This window comes from Lutjanus erythropterus, chromosome 12, assembly GCF_056507025.1.
Source record: "Lutjanus erythropterus isolate fLutEry1 chromosome 12, fLutEry1.hap2, whole genome shotgun sequence".
Taxonomy (NCBI): Eukaryota; Metazoa; Chordata; class Actinopteri; order Lutjaniformes; family Lutjanidae; genus Lutjanus; species Lutjanus erythropterus.
In genome coordinates this window covers 7,400,681-7,420,264 of record NC_139328.1, presented here as the reverse complement: position 1 = coordinate 7,420,264, position 19,584 = coordinate 7,400,681, and the positions used below count along the sequence as shown (strand labels likewise).

General features: G+C 41.6%; 1 protein-coding gene across 1 annotated transcript in view; it reads left to right on the top strand.

Moving 5' to 3' along the window:
- The first annotated feature begins 1,405 nt into the window (after positions 1-1,405).
- Positions 1,406-19,584, top strand: part of LOC146317510 (ephrin type-A receptor 3-like) — a 123,921-nt gene continuing 105,742 nt past the window's right edge. The window contains exons 1-2 of the mRNA XM_084731943.1: positions 1,406-1,547; positions 1,892-2,231. Coding sequence (XP_084588069.1) covers positions 2,117-2,231 — 115 coding nt within the window. The 5' untranslated portion in view covers positions 1,406-1,547; positions 1,892-2,116. The remainder of the gene's footprint in view (positions 1,548-1,891; positions 2,232-19,584) is intronic.

Below are 19,584 nucleotides of genomic sequence, written 5' to 3'. Positions count from 1 at the left end.
TACCTAGATATTCTGTAGATCCCCACAACTTGGGATCAGTAATGAGATGGCTGGCTCTTTTGTGGGTTGTTCTTCCCATGAATGGGGTTCTAGTCAAATAAATCTAAACTCAGTTTTTACTGCATGGACTTTTTCCTTTCCTCAGTCTCAACTAAATGTTCTAACAGACTGTAATTTCACATGGGCCTGATGTGAATCAAATCTTTTGTTTTATTATAGTTTCCTTTATGATCATAACTATAGAAAGATCATATTTAAATTTTCCTCTAACTTTTAGTGCTCCTGAAAGGGGGGATGGGAAGCACAGCTGTCACTATGTGGTCTTGAATAAGTTGCCTATCAATTTGTAATAAATACAGCTGAGCAGTGGTGCACTCAGGCTTTCTGAGGGACAGCTTTGAAGAAAAAAAAAAAAACAGGCACCTGCTGTATGAGGTGGGGCACCAGCACGCTGACAGTTGTGATGCTTTTAGATAAAAAGTGTTTTATTATAAAGTGCAAAAACTACTACACTTCTGTAATAAAAATGCACAGGGAACAATTAACCATTTAACTATTTAGAGAAACGTAGAAGCCAAATAATTCTATAGCATGTAGGGCAGCCTGTATGGCACAACCTCACGTTTTCATTGGAAGGGTACTCTCCAAGACACATCTCAGAAGAGGCCCCATTTGTAAGCCCCACCTTTACTCGACCCTGATGGGGCAAACAACTCTCCACGTCATAGACCCAAATAAACTGCAGCAAAGACACCTTTAAAACAATCAAATCCATGAGATTTATTAGCATACAAATAGCAAAGAAACTAAACCAAGATGAACACAATCAAGACCAAGTAAAAAAAAAAAGTTTACAGAAGCGCACAAAAGAAATCCAAGGCTGTGAGACAGCAACACCAGCAGACCCAACAACAAATGCTTCCCTCGACTCAGAATCATCAATAAGAAGAAGAAAGGCAAAATAATAAAAAGGCAAGCTCATCCAACCTGCTACCTTGTCAGGGTGCTCACACCTGCAGGCAGCCACTCCATCACTGAGGCCAGGTGCGCCTCATCCAGCAATCAGAGAGGCGGAGCTAGAATGGATAGAAGTGTGTGAACTCATAGACACACCTACTGCATGATACACCTCTCAAAATGTGCAGGTTTAGGAACCGAAACTACTTGGGTAAAGCCACTGCCAGTCGAGACAAATGGCAACACTCATGTCTTTCCGGTTGGTCGAGGCTGTGACTCCACCCTCTCAAAGTTCATCAAAGATGAACTTGACGAACAGAACGGACGCGTGTGTGACCGGACCCTTAGGAACCCTTATAAAGTGGCCTGTTTGTTGTACTGAAGTGAGCGTGTCCTGTGGCGGAGTGGGACACTGCATCTGGACCCTCCTCCAGGACAGGAAAAGGGACAACAGCAGCCGCAGCCGTTGAGAGTCTTGGACATCGTGCGCCCTAGAGGGCACTTAATCATGTTTTATCTACCACAGGGGCAACCAGGAGGACACTTTTGTGGCCCCTCCTGCCTCCAGTCCACCAGCGCAGCTGAGCAAAGTAATAAATTACAATATTTTTTGTTACACCTCTCTGTATCTCATTACAGATAAATAGGCTATAACGTTTGGAAAATGTGCTTAGAATAATGTAATCCCATGAGTGGTTTGGATTTGCTGTGACATTTATTACATTTGAAGCTCTACTGTGCAGCTTTTAGTTAAAGATGGCCTTGGAGGAGATTACAACATTTTGATTGAAGCGCTTAACTTGTCCCTGTTAACATTTTTGTTTGGTGACTGGAAAAGTTGTTTTTCTTTCTCTGCCTCTTTAATCACTCTTGTGATATTGCATAATATCAGGCTAAATCACGTTTTTTTATTTTATACGGATACTTTTCACAGTGGCGTTTCCACGTACCACCCCAGAGTGAGGCGGCTGATTGACAGGACTTGGCTGGCTGTGGACCCTCCTTCCCAGCGTCTCCTCCTCTCTCGCTCTCTCCCTCTCTCTCCCCGCTCTCCTGTCCTCTCCCCTTCCCTCTCTCTCTCTCTCCTCAATCGCGGGGCTGCGCTCACCGACTCGACACCGCCAACAGGGATGCAGCGAGGGCGCAGCGCAGCCTGAAAATGGCACCACCACGCGTCCTGTGGATCTATCCATCCCTTTCCCTGCTGTCCTGCCTGCTTCTTTTTCACGCGTTGTCGCCGTGCCGAGCCTTACGGAATTACCCGGAGAATGAAGGTGGGTGCCCTGTTGAACCCGTGAGTGGAGTGTGTGAGGTGGTGGATGACTTGGCTGGCGGATGGGGAGCCCCCCGCGCCGCGGTTGGCTCCACTCGCCGGGGGAAGGAGCGGAGCAGAGCGGAGCGGAGCTGCGGAGACTCGCGTTAAGTGCTCGGCTCCGTTATGAATGATGCATAAAGAAAAGCGAAGGGAGAGGTTGGGGGAAACTGTTCGTCACGTTTTTCTTTTCCGGGCATATTGACATTAAATTTGTATGACATATATATACACACAGGCAACCCTGCCATGCTGAAGATGGAGAGGGCTGATGTGGACATTTCACTTTCTGACATCTGGAAAGCCTTCCTCACATTTATTAACTAGTCTTCTTGCACTTAAGTAGCCTAACTTATAAAGATTATGCCAAAACATTGACATCTCTGTCAAAATCCCTCTTAATTGTAGTTATCTTCATGAAAACACACTGATGAATGTTATTTTCTTTCTATCTGCTGCCTCAGTCTGCAAATGAGGAGCAGCAATTACATTAAATTTGTCACACGCTGCTGCTGAGCCTCTCTCAGTTATTGTATTAACATCGATGCTCGGCCTGGAATTAGCCAATGCATTTACTTACTAACTACTCCTGACTGCTTGGTGGCCTGAGACATGGGAGCTGGCTTGTTTAATGGGGAAGTTGCACTAAAAGGAGACGAGAGCAGAAGAGTGTGCACAGATTATACTCACAATAAGTGCTTTATAGAGCAAGATGCAGGAGATTTGAAGTAAAATGGAAGTGTGTGAGGGTGAGAAGGAACAATTAACTCATTAACTGATTATTAAATTAATTGCCAAAGTAATTTTTTAAGAAAGAGTCCAGATTCTTGGATTGCTGTGGACAGTAAACTGAATATCTTTGGATTGTGGGACAGAACAAGACATTTGAGGACGCAGTCTTGGGCTTTGAGAAACACTGATCAACATTTTATGACATTTTACAACCAAACACCTGATCAATTAATCTGTTTAAGTATTTTTTTTTAAGAAAAAAAGTCAAAATTCTTGGATTCCTGCTTCTTGAAGGTGATTTTTTCCCTAGTTTCTTCGCTCGTCTTTGTCAGTAAACTGAACATCTTTGAGTTGTGGACAAAACGACACATTTGAGGACGTCATCTTTGGCTTTAGCGAACACCGATTTTTCACTATTTTCTGACATTTAACATACCACACAACTAATCGATTAATCGAGGAAATTGGTAATGAAAATAAATGTCGGTTGCAGCCGTAGAGGTGTCTGTGGTGCTGTTTTGGCTGTGTGACTGTCAGACAGACAGACAGACAGACAGACAGACAGTCTGACTGGAGATGATACAGCTGTGACTTGATTGTCATTCAGTGAATCATTTCATTCACTATTCCCCAAAGCTCCAGTCAGTCAGTCCTGTTCTGTAGCTCAACAAAGCTCTCCAGCTCCGGCATGATTTGCCTTTCATTGACATTTTCTGTCCTTTCTCACTCACTCACACAGACTGAAACTCCGGGCTTAGATGGCATAGATCAAACAGTCAAATGATTCACATGCACACAGTGACAGGCCACACACACACACACACACACACACACACCAGTGGTTTGGATGGGATCTCCCTGTCCGTCCCTGGCTATAGGCTGTACATCGCGCTGAATGTATGTCACAGCCCCGAGGAGTTCACACAGAACAAAAGGCTCCCGAGGATAGATGGGGAGTGAGAGAGGGAGAGTGGAGGAGCAGGAGGAGGAGTGTTTTAAACAGCAGGAGACAATGCATGGTGAGGGAGACACTAACACACTGCTGAAATATTCATTGAAATGAGCGTGAATGATGAAACCAACAGGAAGCCAAAGGAAACTCCTGTTGATTTAGATAAACGCACATCAGTGAGCTGCTGTACACGTGTACATGTGTGTACGTGTGTGTGTGTGTGTGTGTGTGTGTGTGTGTGTGTGTGTGTGTGGATCATGTTCAACTTGAAGATTTTTGGAGGTGACTGACAGGTCAGAGACACACTTTCCAAATAACCTGCCAAGGCAGTGAGTGTGTGTCTATACGTCTGTGTGTGAGTCACATTTTCTTCCAAGTAGGACTACGATTAACGACATTACGTTATCGATTAATCTGATGATCATTTTCTCGATTAATCAATTAGCTGTTTGGTCCATATAATGTCAGAAAATTGTGAAAATGTTGGCAAGATGACATCCTCAAATATATTCAGTGTTCTGTTTTTTCTGCAGAAAAATAACTCAAAACAATTAGTTATCAAAATAGATGGTAAATAATTTAACAGCTGACAGCTAATTGACTAATCGACTAATCGTCGTAGCTCTAGTTGTCCAGAACCCAAAGTGACGTCCTCAAGTTGCTTTTTTTTGTCCAACCAACAGTCCTAAACTCAAAGACTGTTCATTTACTATCATGAATGACAAAGAAAAGCAGCAAAATTTAGAAATTCTAACTTGAAAAATAGCTGAAATTATTACCCGATTATTAAAATAGTTGGGAACGAATTTCCTTTTGATTAACTAATCGATTAATCGACTAATCATTGCAGCTCTTGTCTATACATCTGTGTTTTAATCACTTGATCTTTCAACTAGGACTGTAACTAATGATTATTTTCATTATTGATCAGACATTTTCTTTATTAATTGATCAGTTGTTTGGTCCATGAAATGGTGAAAAATGTTGATCACTGTCTCCTGACGTCCTCAAATGTCTTGTTTTGTCCACAACCCAAAGATATTAAGTGCACTGTCATAGAGGAGTAAAGAAACAAGAAAATATTCACATTTGAGAAGCTGAAATCGGAGTATTTCGACTTTTCTCCTTAAAAAATTACTCAAATCAATTAATCGATTATCAAAATAGTTGGTGGTTAATTAAGTGATGTCTTCAAATTGCTTCTTTTGTCCAACCAACAGTCCAAAAAGACTTTTCTGTAATAAATGTAAAAGAAAAGCAGCAAATCCTCACATTTAAGAAGCTGGAATGAGCAAATTTTTGCTTGAAAAATGACAGAAAATATTAATCGATTATCAAAATAGCTGACAACTAAGTTTGTTTTGATTGGCAAATTGATTAATGGACTAATTGTTGCAGCTCTAGTCTATACGTCTGTGTGTGATTCACTTGGTCTTTTCATCCTCTGGTTATTTCTCTGTCCTGCTGTGTCAAACTATCGGCCTAATTGGCACCTTTAAGCCCATTGATGTGTGTGTGTGTGTGTGTGCTCGTGCCCTGATGGGACAGTAATCCAGTGAAGACATTTTTGTCAGCCACTGCATGCTCTCTCTACGTTTACCTTGCGGCCTGCCAGTTTTCCTGCTGCGACTGCACGCTCAGCTGAGGGATTGCTCTTCTTTATGCCAGTGTGTGTGCGTGTGTGTGCGTGCGTACCTTGTGTTGTGTCTATGAGTGTGCATATTCTCCACCCACGCATCTCGGCAGTCGTGTTATTCCAGGAAATCCTCCCTCCGAGTATGTCTAGTAGCAGAAGTGAGGCTGTCATAAAAGGAGAGATACGGCTCTCAAGGCTCAATTAAGAACACAGTCCCTTTGATAGAGCTGATAGCGTTAGAAGGGAAATAGTGTTAAGCTGTCAACAAGCTTAGTTTACAACCAAAGCTATTGATCTGCTCCAAAATTGTTGGCATTTACAAGAAATGCAGTTTGTGAGGGTGGACTGGTGGTGCTTTTTCGGGAGAATTGATGGAACGGCTGCTAACTGCAGGCCGGGGGAACACGAGATGTGGCGGAAATGGGCTCATTCATAAGTTGTTGTGATGGCGAGCATCCTCAGAAGGTCTTTGTTATCAACAGTGAAAGGAGGCAGAGGAGCGGAGGAGTTTGTGTGCACCAGCAGAGGGAGCCCAACATGTTGTCTGTCTGAACCCTGAGGGCATACTGATGTAACAGCAGGGTGGATGCTCACAGGTCTCCCCTTTTTTGTCCTGCTGCCCTCCTCGTCCAGTCTTTACTCCCCCTCTGTCGTCTCTCTTTTTGTTGTTTTGTTTTGCATCCTCCTTGTGTTGATTTCTTTTGGGGAAAAGGAGCAGACAATGTCTTCTTTCTATTTCCGTGCCTTTCCTCTGACTCTAAATATACCTCCTCCTGGAGAACTCATTGTAGAAGCATGACTGGAGCTCTGTGTTCTTTCTTTCGTCCACTGCAAGTCGGGTATGTTTCTAGCTGTTTGTGAGCTCATATTTTATGAAACTATGGTTGGGATTTTTTTCAGCCTATACTGATAAGATTATTACTTGTTTCTCGTGGCCGATACGAATAACATAACTGATAATTTCACCCCAAGGTGGTCCAGGGACATGTATAATCTGGGTCAATTTAAGGGGAAAACAGACTAGATCTGTGAAGATCTCTTCACATGTTTAGCTTTAATCGATTGATTATTTCCTCAATCAATCGCTTAGTTCTTCAGTTTATAAAATGTTGATCATTGTTTTCCAAAGCCTGTGACGACATCCTCAAATATCTTGTTTTGTCCACAACCCAAAGATATTCAGTTTACTCTTATAGAGAAATAAAAAGAAATGAACAAGAAAATATTCACATTTTAGAGGCAGGAAACCTCATTAAAAAAAATACACAAATTACACAATTTGATTATCAAAGTAATTGGTGCTTAAAGGACCAGTGTGTAGGATTTAGTAGCATCTAGTGGTGAGTTTGCAGATTGCAAACACCTTGTGTCACTTCCCCCTACCAAATGAGTAGGAGAGCTTCAAGTAGCTGGGAAACGCGAAAAGCCCTTTCTGGAGCCAGTGTTTGGTTTCTCCATTCAAAATATGTCGGCGCAACATGGGGGAGGACCTGTGCCGTCTGTATATATAATCAACTCATTCTATTTTCAGGTGATTATACACCAATGAAAACATACTTACGAATAGTATGTTCCAATTCTGCCAGTAGATCCCCATAAATCTCACATGCTGGACCTTTAATTTAAAGCTCCTACTAGGAACTTTCATATTTTGTTGATTTTGGAGGCTCCCGTGGACAAAATATAATGTCAAATTTAAAATTATCCAAATAAAACAAATGTCCTCCTGCTTCTTTCTGACTGTCTAACGTACTATTCACTGTAACTTTGCCTGGGAAAATGTAAACACTTAGTTTAATCTGATTTCAAGTAGAATCCAACCTGGTAGCAGCCATTAAGAACAACTATACAGAAATAAACAATCTTACCGTTAACTTATGCAGCTCATATAAAGGCATCAGTGTTAAACTGAGACTGTTTCATAACCAGTTAAACACTCCATTAAGTACCTTTAATAGCTGACATTGTTGCAGATCTACTCCTTTATATTTTTGTCTTTCCTCTGACTCTAAATATACTTTCACAACGCTAGAAAAACATGCTGGAGCCCCGTGCCTTCTTTCCACCGTAAATGAATGATTTAACTCCAAATTCTCCCTGGAAGCTGCATGCAAATGGAGATATAATTGAATTAATAATCAAGAGTGGGCAGAGAGGGAGAGGAAAAACAAGAAAACATGGTAAAAAAAAACATGACTCAGCTGTGGTTTATGTTATAGTCTTGAGGTTTACTGTAATCTGTAATTGGTCTTGGAACTACAGAAAACTTGAAGCTTTTCATTGGATTGGCCTCAGGGTGCGGGGGGGGGCGACTCGCTGTATTGCTTTGTAAGGTTAACACGAGGGCGAGCAGTTAGTGCAGAGGCAAGCATATGTAAAGCATGCCCTCTTCTTCTTACACACACTTCTTATGATTCACACAAGATTCTGACTGTGGTATAATGTTGGGTCAAAGGTCCCCTCTGGTTTAATTGCTTTAATCCATAATGGTTGCTTGTACTTATCGGCAGAGCCATACCTCATTAAGTGTGTGTCTGCGCGTGCGTGCGAGTCCCGGAGATTGCTCCCATGTAACAGCCATGACCTTGGACAGAAGAGGATATAGATCTCCGCTCTCAGCAGAGAGAGAGGCAGCGAGCGAGAGCACCCTCCTGTTTTCCCGTTCTACCTCCTCCACTGCGATCTATCTCCGATCCTCTTCCTTCATATCTGCTCTGCCTCCCTCCCGTCCTGGCCTCCATCTTCCCCCTCTCCCTTTTGTCTTCTTCATCTCCTCACCCTCTCGGTCTCTTTCTCTGACCTCCAGTAGCTGTGGAACCATTGGCCAGCAGCCGCGAGCCACTGTATGTTTTCTGTAATGAGCTCCTATATCTGCTTAACACAGGCCCATACACACATGGATGCACACACACATACACACACACACACCTCCACATACACTCATACTATCATAATGTATGGCTGGGGGGCAGTTTGGTGGTCTTGGTCCAGAGAATAGTGTCATGTATTCCCGGGGCTGGCTGATAGATGGGGTTATAAATACAGCTCAGTGACAGAGAATGATTCTGCTGTGAGGGCTTCACCTCATGGATTTAGTGTGTGTGTGTGTGTGTGTGAGAGAGAGAGAGAGAGAGAGAGAGGGAGAGGCTGGAATTAAAAGACAAATCCACAAGAGCGAATCTGTGAGACAAAACAAAAATGATAAGGAATAAAAAAAAGGACAAAGAACAAGACGTAGTTCTAAACAAAGTGAATAACTCACCCATTTCTCCGTGGTCTATTGAGCAGAGCACCCACAGCGGCACTAGCAGAGCCTTTGTGTTGTATTTGATGGTTGTCAGGGGATGCTAAATATGGTTTTGTATTCAGCTGCACCAATTCAAACTCAAATCCTTTTCCTATTTGGGTCTTTGTCTGTGTTTACTGGAACAGTTCGACATTATGTGTATTCAGTCTTTTGCGGAGAAGATCGCTATCACTCTCATGTCTCTGAGCTAAATATGAAGCTCTAAGCCAGCCGGCAGCTGGTTAGCTTAGCTCTCGCGCTGGAAGGACTGGAAACAGGGGAAAAAGCTGGCAGACTATGTCCAAGGACAAAAAAATCCACATACCAGAATCTTTAATTAATACGCTAGATCTTGTTTGTTGAATTTATGCACAAAACAGTGTCTTAAAACTGGTTGTAATGATTAATTTTCGATGTCGCTTAAACAGAAATTTAAAATTAAACCAGTCAACTAGTCTAAAAGTAACAAAAAAAACAACAGTCTCGTTAGCAGTGCTAGCACTAGCAGCCTGCTCTCCAAGCAGGTTAACGTCCACGTCTGTCCTGAATGTGGTTATGCAGTGGTTATATGCCAGTTTATTCTGACACTGCCTACATGCAACTTTATGTTCATTTACATTCTATATCAAAATACTGCCAAACCATACTATTTTAGAAGATTTCATTTTTCCACTTTACTCCTTGCTGGTTTACATCTGCGCTTTTAGCACCCGCCTGCTGGGGCTGCGTTAAAAAGTCTAAAAAAGCTAGACATGTTATATATTGCGGGCAATGGTGTGTTTCCTGCTAACCATTGCTAGCTAGTTGCTACTTGCTACAACTTAAAGGAAACACGGGATAGGTCAGATACATCAGAGAGTGAGGAAGGATGTCAGTAAATGTGAAATATGCAATGTCCAGGCAGACTTTCAAAATAAAGGCACAGAAACTACTTGATTAGATTGAGGCAACAAAAGTACTTGGTCAGGTTTAGGAAAAGATCACGTTAGGGGTCAAAATAAGTACGTATGTTGCGTAACTTAAAAAAGTAATCAATGTTGAATTCTGTTTGACGTGGGACACAAACCGCACACAACCTCCTCCTTCTGCAGACTTTCTCATTCTTCATACTATGTCAGCTGTCGTTGATGGCACATCGAAACATGACAAAAGAGAGACGCCTCCAGAAATGATGTTACAGGCACACCTACAGCATCATACTTTGCAGCATATGGGCGCTGATCAGGCCACCGCATTTGACACATTGGGATTGCGAACAAGCATATGTTTAGTTCTTGTTTTTACGGTGTGCAAATGAAAGCAAAACTCGTAAATACAGCACAGCCACGAAGAAAGATTTTTGGAGTTGACTGTCAAGATTTTTTACTTAACACATTCTTTCAGTTGACACCATTAACGTGAACATGTGTGTGTCTTAACCAGCTAGAACTGGACCGTTGAACAGTCTTTAGGCTTGAATGATTTCCGTCGGATGCAGAGGTCATTAATGTCAAGGAAAGCCTCCCCTCAGTGTGTGATGTCTGATGGCTGGAGTGAGTTTTTGGTATAAGTGGGCCCCCACCACGTCTGCTGACCCCCCTCCCCCTCTGAACAAGCCCTTAACTGCTGGTCAAATCACTGATCACTGGGCCTTGACCACTTTCTACCACCACTCGAACACACCAGTTGTTCTTCTTTTCCTTCTTTAAAACTTGCTGCCCCTCCTTCACTTCACCCCCTGTCCTGACCTCTAATTTGGCAAAATTGAATTTGGTTGTCTCCCTACTTCTGTCTCCCTCTCTTTCTGCTTTTCTCTTGTTGTTTGCTCTGCGGGCTTGGCTCGTGCCACGGCAGTGAAAGGCTGCATTAAACAGCTTTGCAAACAAACAGCCGAGGATTTAGGTCAGCCGTAGGTATATCGTGTTTGCTGACCAGCGCTCCAATCTTTTCTCTGCTGATGAACGGCTGCAAAGATGCTATAAGAGCAATAATACCTGAAAACCTGGAAGCTGGGATTTACCTGTAACAAAATATTCACACAGATCTTTGTGATTTTAATCTTTAATATGTTAAATGAAAACATATTTATTCAGTGTATGTTTGACATTGGTCAAATATATCTGTCCAAGTACAGCTGTGATACAGATCCTCTGTGACAGAAACGTACAGCCTTGTTGAAGTTTTCCTGACAAGCAACATCTCTGGTGAAGCAAATTACTACTTTTCTCACAGAGGCACAGGCAGAAGTAGCCTGAGGTTGTAGCAGTGTAGCGATGGACGGCTGGTCCATGTTTGAAACTGGAGACCACTGTTAACATCCCACTCCCTGCAAAAATGGCAATGCTGGTTTCTTTTAGCCATGACCAAGATCTTTTCATCAACCCTAAACAAAACAGTTGCAAGTCAAAACTGACAAGTCCCAAGTCAAATCCCAAGTCTGAACAAGTCATAATGTAACAGTGAGTTTCCAGCCTCATTGATTTACAAAGTTACTTAGCTGTTAAGCTAGCGTTAGCTAGTTTGGATCTTTGGGCTTGGGGGAAGGTGCCAAGTACTTTCAAGTCAAAAGGCTTAAGTCCAAGTGAAGTCACAAGTCATAGTGTTAAAGTCCAAATCATGCAAACCTGGGTGGCAAATCAGTAAACACTCGGATTACTAATTTGTTACCAGCCATTTTGGCAACAGTGATGAGGACTGCATAGTTTGTTTTAAGGACTTTTTGTTGTGAGCTCCCAGATCCCGTCTTTTAGACTTTTGTCTCGAGACACAAACAGAGCTTATGCTACTGACACTTGGATATTAGCTGAAATCATGAGTCCTCTAATCGTTTGCTAGATGAAACTGAGCAGCACCTAAAAGTCCCAAGCTAACAAACATTTCTCTGTTGGTTTGGGGTGTTTTGCAAGCATAATCCGATTATTAAATTTTCTTGCAGTGCATCCACGCCCTGCATGCTTTTAGCTTCAGTGTTTTGCTGGTTATGCTTGTCCTGCCTCTCTGTTTACTACTCGATGGTGTCAACATCAGAACAAATTGGGTTAAGTTTGATTTGATAGAGGCAGCAGGGCAGACAGACATGTTGCCAGACAATTACTGTGGATGTGTGTGTGTATGTATGTTACACATGTGTGAACCAACAGCAGCAACCTGTCGAAGCACACTTTTATCTGACATGTGATTTCCTAACCATTTCCACAGCTGGGGCTCACTCCTGAGATACCAGGCCAATTTACCTTTCTGTGACCAACCACTGTGTGACAGCCCTGTGTGTCAAAGTGTGTGTGTGTGTGTGTTCTTGTGCCATCAGGAGGACCAACGGAGCACAAAAAGGTCAAGCAAAAGTCAAAAAAAAAGAGAAGCACACACACTTGAAGAGTGAGGATTTAGACGTAGACGCACCTGCAGAATTAACAGTCCTGTCTTATTAAGGGAAAAAAACATCATCTATCATTCACTCTGTTCACCGCTCACTGTTTTAATTCACTTCTTTAAATAGATGACGGGATGTGTCACAGTGTCGCATGTGTCTGTGGTTTGTACTGCAAGTTGTTTCTGAATCCTCAAGGTCTCTGGTTTGTGTGTATGTGTGTGCCTAGTTACGGCCGTGTTTTTTGCGTGTTTGTGTGTGTGTGTGTGTGTGTGTTTGTCGCTCTTTGCCCTTGATGAGTTGTTGGCATACTGGTGGAAGAAGCTTATTAAAAAAACAAGTGTCTGGATCTGACTGGGTGTCACAGTTCAACACTGTAAGCATTCAACCAGCACACGCAGACAAACACACACAAGCACACACACACACACACACACACACACACACACACACACACGCACGCACACACTCCAGAGCCTCTTCAAGCGACAAACTAGGGCAGTGCTCCTGTCATAGTCTGTCAGAATGGCATCTTTTCTGTTCTGCTAGTGCTGCCAGTGTGTATGAAATAGCAGAGTAGGCTAATGTACTTTGTGCCACAGTGGATGGGGGGGGGGGGACGTCCAAAAATGCAAGCTCAACGAGGTACAGTACATCACATACATGAATATTTTCATAAACATTTTTAGCTTCGTGCACCATCTGCCTTTTGGGTTGCCAGGGTTGTTTTTTTTTTTTCAAGGCTTTGGAGAATGAGGTTTTCAATAAACCATGCGCATCCCCTTAAAAAATCGCAGCTGCCTTGAAAAAGAGCTTCTTAACATTTTTTTTACCCATCTGTGACTGCAGCGAAGAGGACAACTCATGGTTGCTATCATGACTTATTTTTTACCTGAAATTGGGTTAGTGTCTTCTTCTGTTCTGCTGCCTTATTCAGGAAAAATCCAACCTCACAGTTTAGACGTACAGTATGAGCTCTTAAATGATGCAGATGTGTTTTCCTGTTCGTCTTGTTTCGTTTTTCATTGTTTTGGTTAAATATGAAAGTAACCAATTCTAGAGAAAGATACTCGATTGTTGAGTCTCATTCCCAAGTTCTCAAATGACTCAACAATCAAGTATCTTACTGACCTGAGATTTTCTAAAGATTATTATGAAACTTTTGTCCAGTGACACCAAAAATAAACCGCCCATCCCAGCTTTAATCTGAGTCAGCTTCCTCCTCATTTGACAGATAAGGAAATATGATAAAGATGGAGGAAACTGATGCAGTTGGCCTTAAATTTTTACTGGTTTTGAACAAGACATGAAGGCTTGATCTGATAATATCTTTATTTTTCACAACTCTCTTACCAATGTGTCATTTGTATTGATGTGAGTAATCTGCACTGGCCGATGTGTCAGTTAATCCTCACAGTTTATTTTTGTGTCTCACAATATTTGCTGTAGACCAGCTAATATTTTAAATGCACAGATTTATTGGCAAGTCACTGATTAAAGATCTCGTAGTATCCCAGTGATGTGATAATTATATCATATTCTCAATTCCATATAATTTATATGGAACAAAGAGTGGTAAACTGGTCATTTCATATAATTAGGGTTGTGCAAATATTTTATTTTAATTGTAAATGTCCTCTGATACAGCCTAAAATGCGAAAATCATGTAACTTATTAGCCCTGGAAAAGGACCCAGCTTGTATATTTGGGTTTCTTAAACCAAGAAAAGCATTTTTCCACTTTTCTGAAAACAGGTATTGTGTTTATATGTACAAGCATGTTCACGCGATTTCCCCCAAAACACTGATTATAACCAGCACACTAGTGTGCATATAAATATATCCACAGATTTGTTATGGATGAGTTGAATGATAAAAAAGGTTTATGGCAAATTAATATTTAAGAGCAAATTAAATAATCCAGTCCAACTGTAATCATTTTAGCAATTTAAGTGCAAATGATATATACTTATTATCTTAATTATTCATTGATCCACTTTTCTATCAACTAATGATTCTGACTCCTAACTACCATTTAGCCATGCATGCAATAGCTAATTGAATTTTATTGTGTGTTTCACAGCTTTTACCTCCAGTGATCTGCTGCGTATCGCTCATTTGTAAAGTTATAGGCCGCTGTATTTAATCTACACAATTCAGCGCAACCCAGAGAGGAATTTAATTTTGTGTTAGTCGAAGTGTGGAGGATCAACATTAGATTTCTCTGAGCAGAACGGCAAAGTTAGAAAGCAGGGGCAATTGAAGTGAAAAAAAAAGAGGAATTAGCATTAGAATTATAATAATTTAAATCCATTGAATTATTCATAGACACATTCAGTTTGCAGACAGCTATCACACTCAAAAAAGAATAACATTTTTCCTCTGAAATCAAGCTAGATCCTACCTCATCCCACCAAAAAATAAAATTCTGAAATTAATAATACTGCAGATTGGGGTATGCTTGCCTCAAGGGAAAAAACATCCCACGCATGCAAACAGGACATAATAGAGTCTGAAGACCTGAGGTGTGATTACAAATGTCTGCAGTTTTTCTCAAAAATCCTTTCTCACATCCCCTGAAAAGTAGTAATCCATTTTAACTGCACCCACATGATTGCTTCAGAGATCGACTGTACAGAATAACTGAACATGAGTCAACAATAAAGCACTAAAAGGACAGAGGCGAGATGGACGCAGTGGATTAATGTATGTATTCAATATTCCCTCCGTGTGCATCAAGTCCAATAAAAGCATCTTCGAGAGGCGTGTGCGTAACAAAATAATGGAGAGCAAAAGTCAAGAGTGTACAATAAGACGCAGCTTTGATAAAAAAAAACAAAAAAAAAACCCAGTATGTTCAGAGGAAGAGAGGGCAGAAGAAGAGATAAAACTAGAGGAGAAAAGACTGATCGAGAGCCTCTGGTGGTTTGTGGATGAGCGGAGAGAGGACTGATGAAAAGACAGCGAGAGAGAGAGAGAGAGAAAGACTTGGTGTGACGCCAGTTTGTTCCTAAAGTTCAGAGCTCAACTCTTCCCACTCCTTCATCCTGCTCTCCGTCGGCCCGTTTGTTGCCCTGACAACACTCTCAGCCGCTGAACTGCACTCTCAGTGGAGTGGAAGCGGGGGAAGGTCTGCGTGTGTGTGGCGGCACTAATACTGAGATAGTGGCTGCGTGTGTGTGTGTGTGTGTGTGTGTGTACTCCTGAACAGTTGTATAGCTGTTTTATTTATTGCATCTGGGTGTATTTGAGTGCAGGAAGTTATCTCGGTATGGAGCGAGCTGCTTTCACTGGAGCATGCACCTGAATTGTGTTGCATATTTTCTTTTCTAGTTTATCAACCTTTTGTTTGTTTTCTTAAAGAGGACATTGACATCAGTGGCGATGAACATTGTGGGAAACATGTTTTCTAGCTGACAGTTAGACGAGAAGATCCAGTCCACTCTCATGTCTGTAAACTAAAACTGAAAATATTCCCAGCGGTTGCTTAGCTTACACTGGAAACAGCAGGAAATACTTTGCTAAGCTTAGTCCAAAGGTAACAAAATCTACATAACAGCACCTCTGAAGGTCATCTTGTTTCTTTAACTTGTATAAAAATCCAGCAGAGCCAAGCCAACAGTCTCTTCCTGTTTCCAGGCTTCATGTTAAGGTTTAACTCTCAGCAGGAAAGCAAATAAGCCAAAAAATATTGAACAATTTATTTGATAATCACAGACACATTGGATATTGATAATACTATAAACTTTGTTTTGACAACCAAAATATGTCATGGTTTGGGGTTTTTTGTTGGTTATTTCCTTTTTTTTTCATTTGGCAGTCCTGGTCCTCCCTCATGTGTCTTGACTTTACTTCCTGTCTTTGTCCCTCTCCTGCCCTTTTTGATCGCCATTTTTTCCACCTGTCTGATTAGTTCCACCTGTGTCTGATTAGTTGCTTGTCTGTTTAGTCCTTGCGTTTCTCTGTTTCTTTGTCAGTTCGTCGTCGTCCTTTGCGTTGATTATCCGAGCCTTGTCTGTGTTTTTCTTGTCATTGTGGACTCTGACCTTATTTTGGACTCTGTTTTGTGTTTTGACTGCTCCATCATCCATGTAAGCCTGTTCCTCAGTTACCTTTGGTTTGTAATTAAATCACTGAACTCCGAGCTCTCTTGAAATCTGCCTGCTTAGCTTCAGTCTGCCTTTTTTGGGTCCATCCTTTGTTTTGCCAGTTTACTTGACACACATGACAAAATGACATAAGAAGTAAGGGTGTCTCATAATTACTTGGATTATATAAGAGGTGTTGTACTGCTGGAGCACGCAGGAATGATACTCAGACACTTTTTTCACCACATGAGGAAATAAGCATATTCACAGTTTGCTTGTTCGTTCTGCTTTTTGTTTTTTAAGAGGGCAAAGACTGAACCATCATTAAAGTGAAAGATGTGCTTTTACAGGAAGACGGGGGTTGACCAAGTTTTCACAACGGTCATTGAGACACAGGTCAAAAAGGGGAGGGAGTTTGACAAGTTCAACTGATGAGAAAAATGTGATGCAGACTCTCGAAAACGAGAGACGAAAACCAGAGAGAGTGTGTGTGACTGCTGCTTAATGTTCTCAACATGACAACACTGTTCATGAAGCCGGTCAACATTTGATTGTGTGGTCAGTTGCTTATGATTGATGACAGTGTTTACATGACCTGAAATGAGCCCCAGTTTAAGCGTGCATGTGCACCACAAGTACGTTTCAGTACTTAAACAAGTAGCACCTGTCACCCTACTGAATGTGTAAGGCTTAACTGATTCTGTCTTCTTTGTTTTCTAAGAAAAAAATCATTAAGGTGTCTATTTTGAATAAGACACGATAAAAAAATCCAGGGAAATAATAAATGATTTTAAAAATACCATCCTCAACACAAACGCCGTGGTACAGTAGCATACTTTTTTGAATGTTATTAAAAGGAATGATCTTATTTGCATTTTCTCCCAATTTTTTTCTGTTTACTTTCTATTACTGGGAGATTTTCTGCCACACGAGGACCTTGATTACTGTAAACCGTGGCTGTCAGCATTTTCTCGCAGCAGGAAAACGTAACAACATTTGGGCGTGTGGGGACATAAAACCTGGACGGAAATCCGTTTAAGCTGATCCAGTCCTTTTTTTTAAACAAAAAATAAATAAATAAAAATGTGGGTTTTACATTTAAAAGCTGAGAAAAATGAAAATGAGTGACAGCATGTTGAATGAAGTGTTAGCGAGCCCCTTTATTATATATCATGTCTACCAGTTCAAATGTAATATGTCTTATTCTGAGCGGAAAAGATCTTACGAGCTCATTATGTAGTCACATATTGTTCTCTATATTGAGTGTGTGTGGTGGTCTTATTGAGCAGTCTTTCTCTTTGTGGCACTGGCACCATCCTAAGGTGTGTGTGTGTGTGTGTGTGTGTGTGTGTGTGTGTGTGTGTGTGTGTGTGTGTGTGTGTGTGTGTGTGTGTGTGTGAGTCTGTTTTGTGTGTGTGTGTGTGTGTGTGTGTGTGTGTAAGCATCCTGGTGTCTTTGTGTGCCAGTCTGGCTGTTGGCAGCGCCGTTTGATTCTTGGCAGGTGGATCACAGCTTCTTGCAGCCCAGCTGAAGGAGTGGATACCAACCAGAGAGAGAGAGAGTGGCAGAGAGACGTAAACAAACAGAGAGGAAGAAAGAAAAAGAGAGGAAGACAGAGAGAGAGAGAGAGGGAGAGAGAGAGAGAGGGAGAGAGAGACACCCCAGAGGGAGGAAACAGGAGTGAGAAGAAAAATAAGTCAGACACAGATGGAGACGAAGAGACAAAGAGATTGAAAATGTTTTGTATTTTGTGCACGCGGTTCTATATACGCTGTAGTTGTGGTTTAAAGGAGCAATATGCAATTCTCTAGCATTCAAACATGAGTCCTGCAGTCCAAATAGCCATATATGGTGCATGAAATAGATTTAATCCTTATTTAATATGGTTGAAGAGAGTTGTTTCCCCCTCACACTCTCCTCTACAGACTCGAGGCTCAGGCACGAGCACAACATTATATTTTCACACCGACAAGCTACACATCAGCTGTTTACAACTGTTCATCATCCATCCATGTAAGATTAAGTCCATTATCCTAAAATTAAAAAGCATGCTGCTCTGAAAACACACACTCTGGGGCTGGAGTTCAGTGACTGACTGCCAAACTCCATTAACATATTTCTCAATTTATGAGTTTTAAACATCTACTCCTTCTCAAAGATTATTAATGATTTGCTACGACTCATAAACAGACGCTAACTCATTCAGTGCACATTCTGCATTAGTTTTAACTCCATTAAATGTAAAACAAGCAAACAGAAACAGTTATTCCAGTCTGGAATTGAAATTACAAAGAGCATGCAGCTATAATGTTGTCGCTGGAGAAGCTGATGTTCCAACTTAGCATGTTTCCTTAAGTTCTGGTGACATATCATGGCCGTGTTGTGATTTAGTGAAGTAAATATATTCAAATTTCTCCTTTAAGTGTTTTACGGCTTTTGGACAGAAAATTCTGCTCAACAGATTCGCACCTCCCGCCTCCTCCTCGTGTTTCACTCTCAGAATGTAAACCTCACAGTTTGGTGCTGAAAATCAATAAGACAGCATGTCTCTCTGTAACCGAACAACTCTCACAGTAATCAGGTCACATGTTCATGTGTATGGATTTGCACATATGAGAAGAATTAAGTGTGTGTGCGTGTGTGTAGATGTGTGTGAGTGAATCTGCTTGTGTGGCAGTGGTGTTTTCAGGTAGAAAGTCTGGGGAAAGCCGTGATAGTGGATAGATTTTTGTTTCCATGTTGTCACTGAGTGCTCGAATTTGGAAGGTGCCCCACTGTGGGTATGACATGTCATGTTTAGCAGCTCATCAGTGTGTGTGTGTGTGTGTGTGTGTGTGTGTGTGTAAGAAAGAGACAGGTCATTAGATCGAACATGAGCCTGGCCTGAGTGAGTGAGTGATGAGCCTGGTGTTTTTATTCCGGGCCAAACCAGGCCTGGCCCAGGCTTAGATTTCACACACACACAATTTAACCAATTCCCCGGTGAAAGAGAAGAAAGAAGGAGAGGGGGAGAGGCAGGGTGGGAGCATGGAGAGATGGACGAACAGACAGATAGAGGTGTGGCTTTGTTTTTGGTTAGGGAAGAAAACTGTTTTTTCATAATTTCCCCGTTTTCTTCTCATCTCTGACACACGAACAACACAGGAACACACACAGGTGCACACAGACACAGCCTATATATGCATATCGGCTGTGTCAGCAGACAGGAAGCTATAGCTAATACATAATTGATGAGTCCGGTCATTGATTACAAGTGATAAGTGGTATTGACAGGAG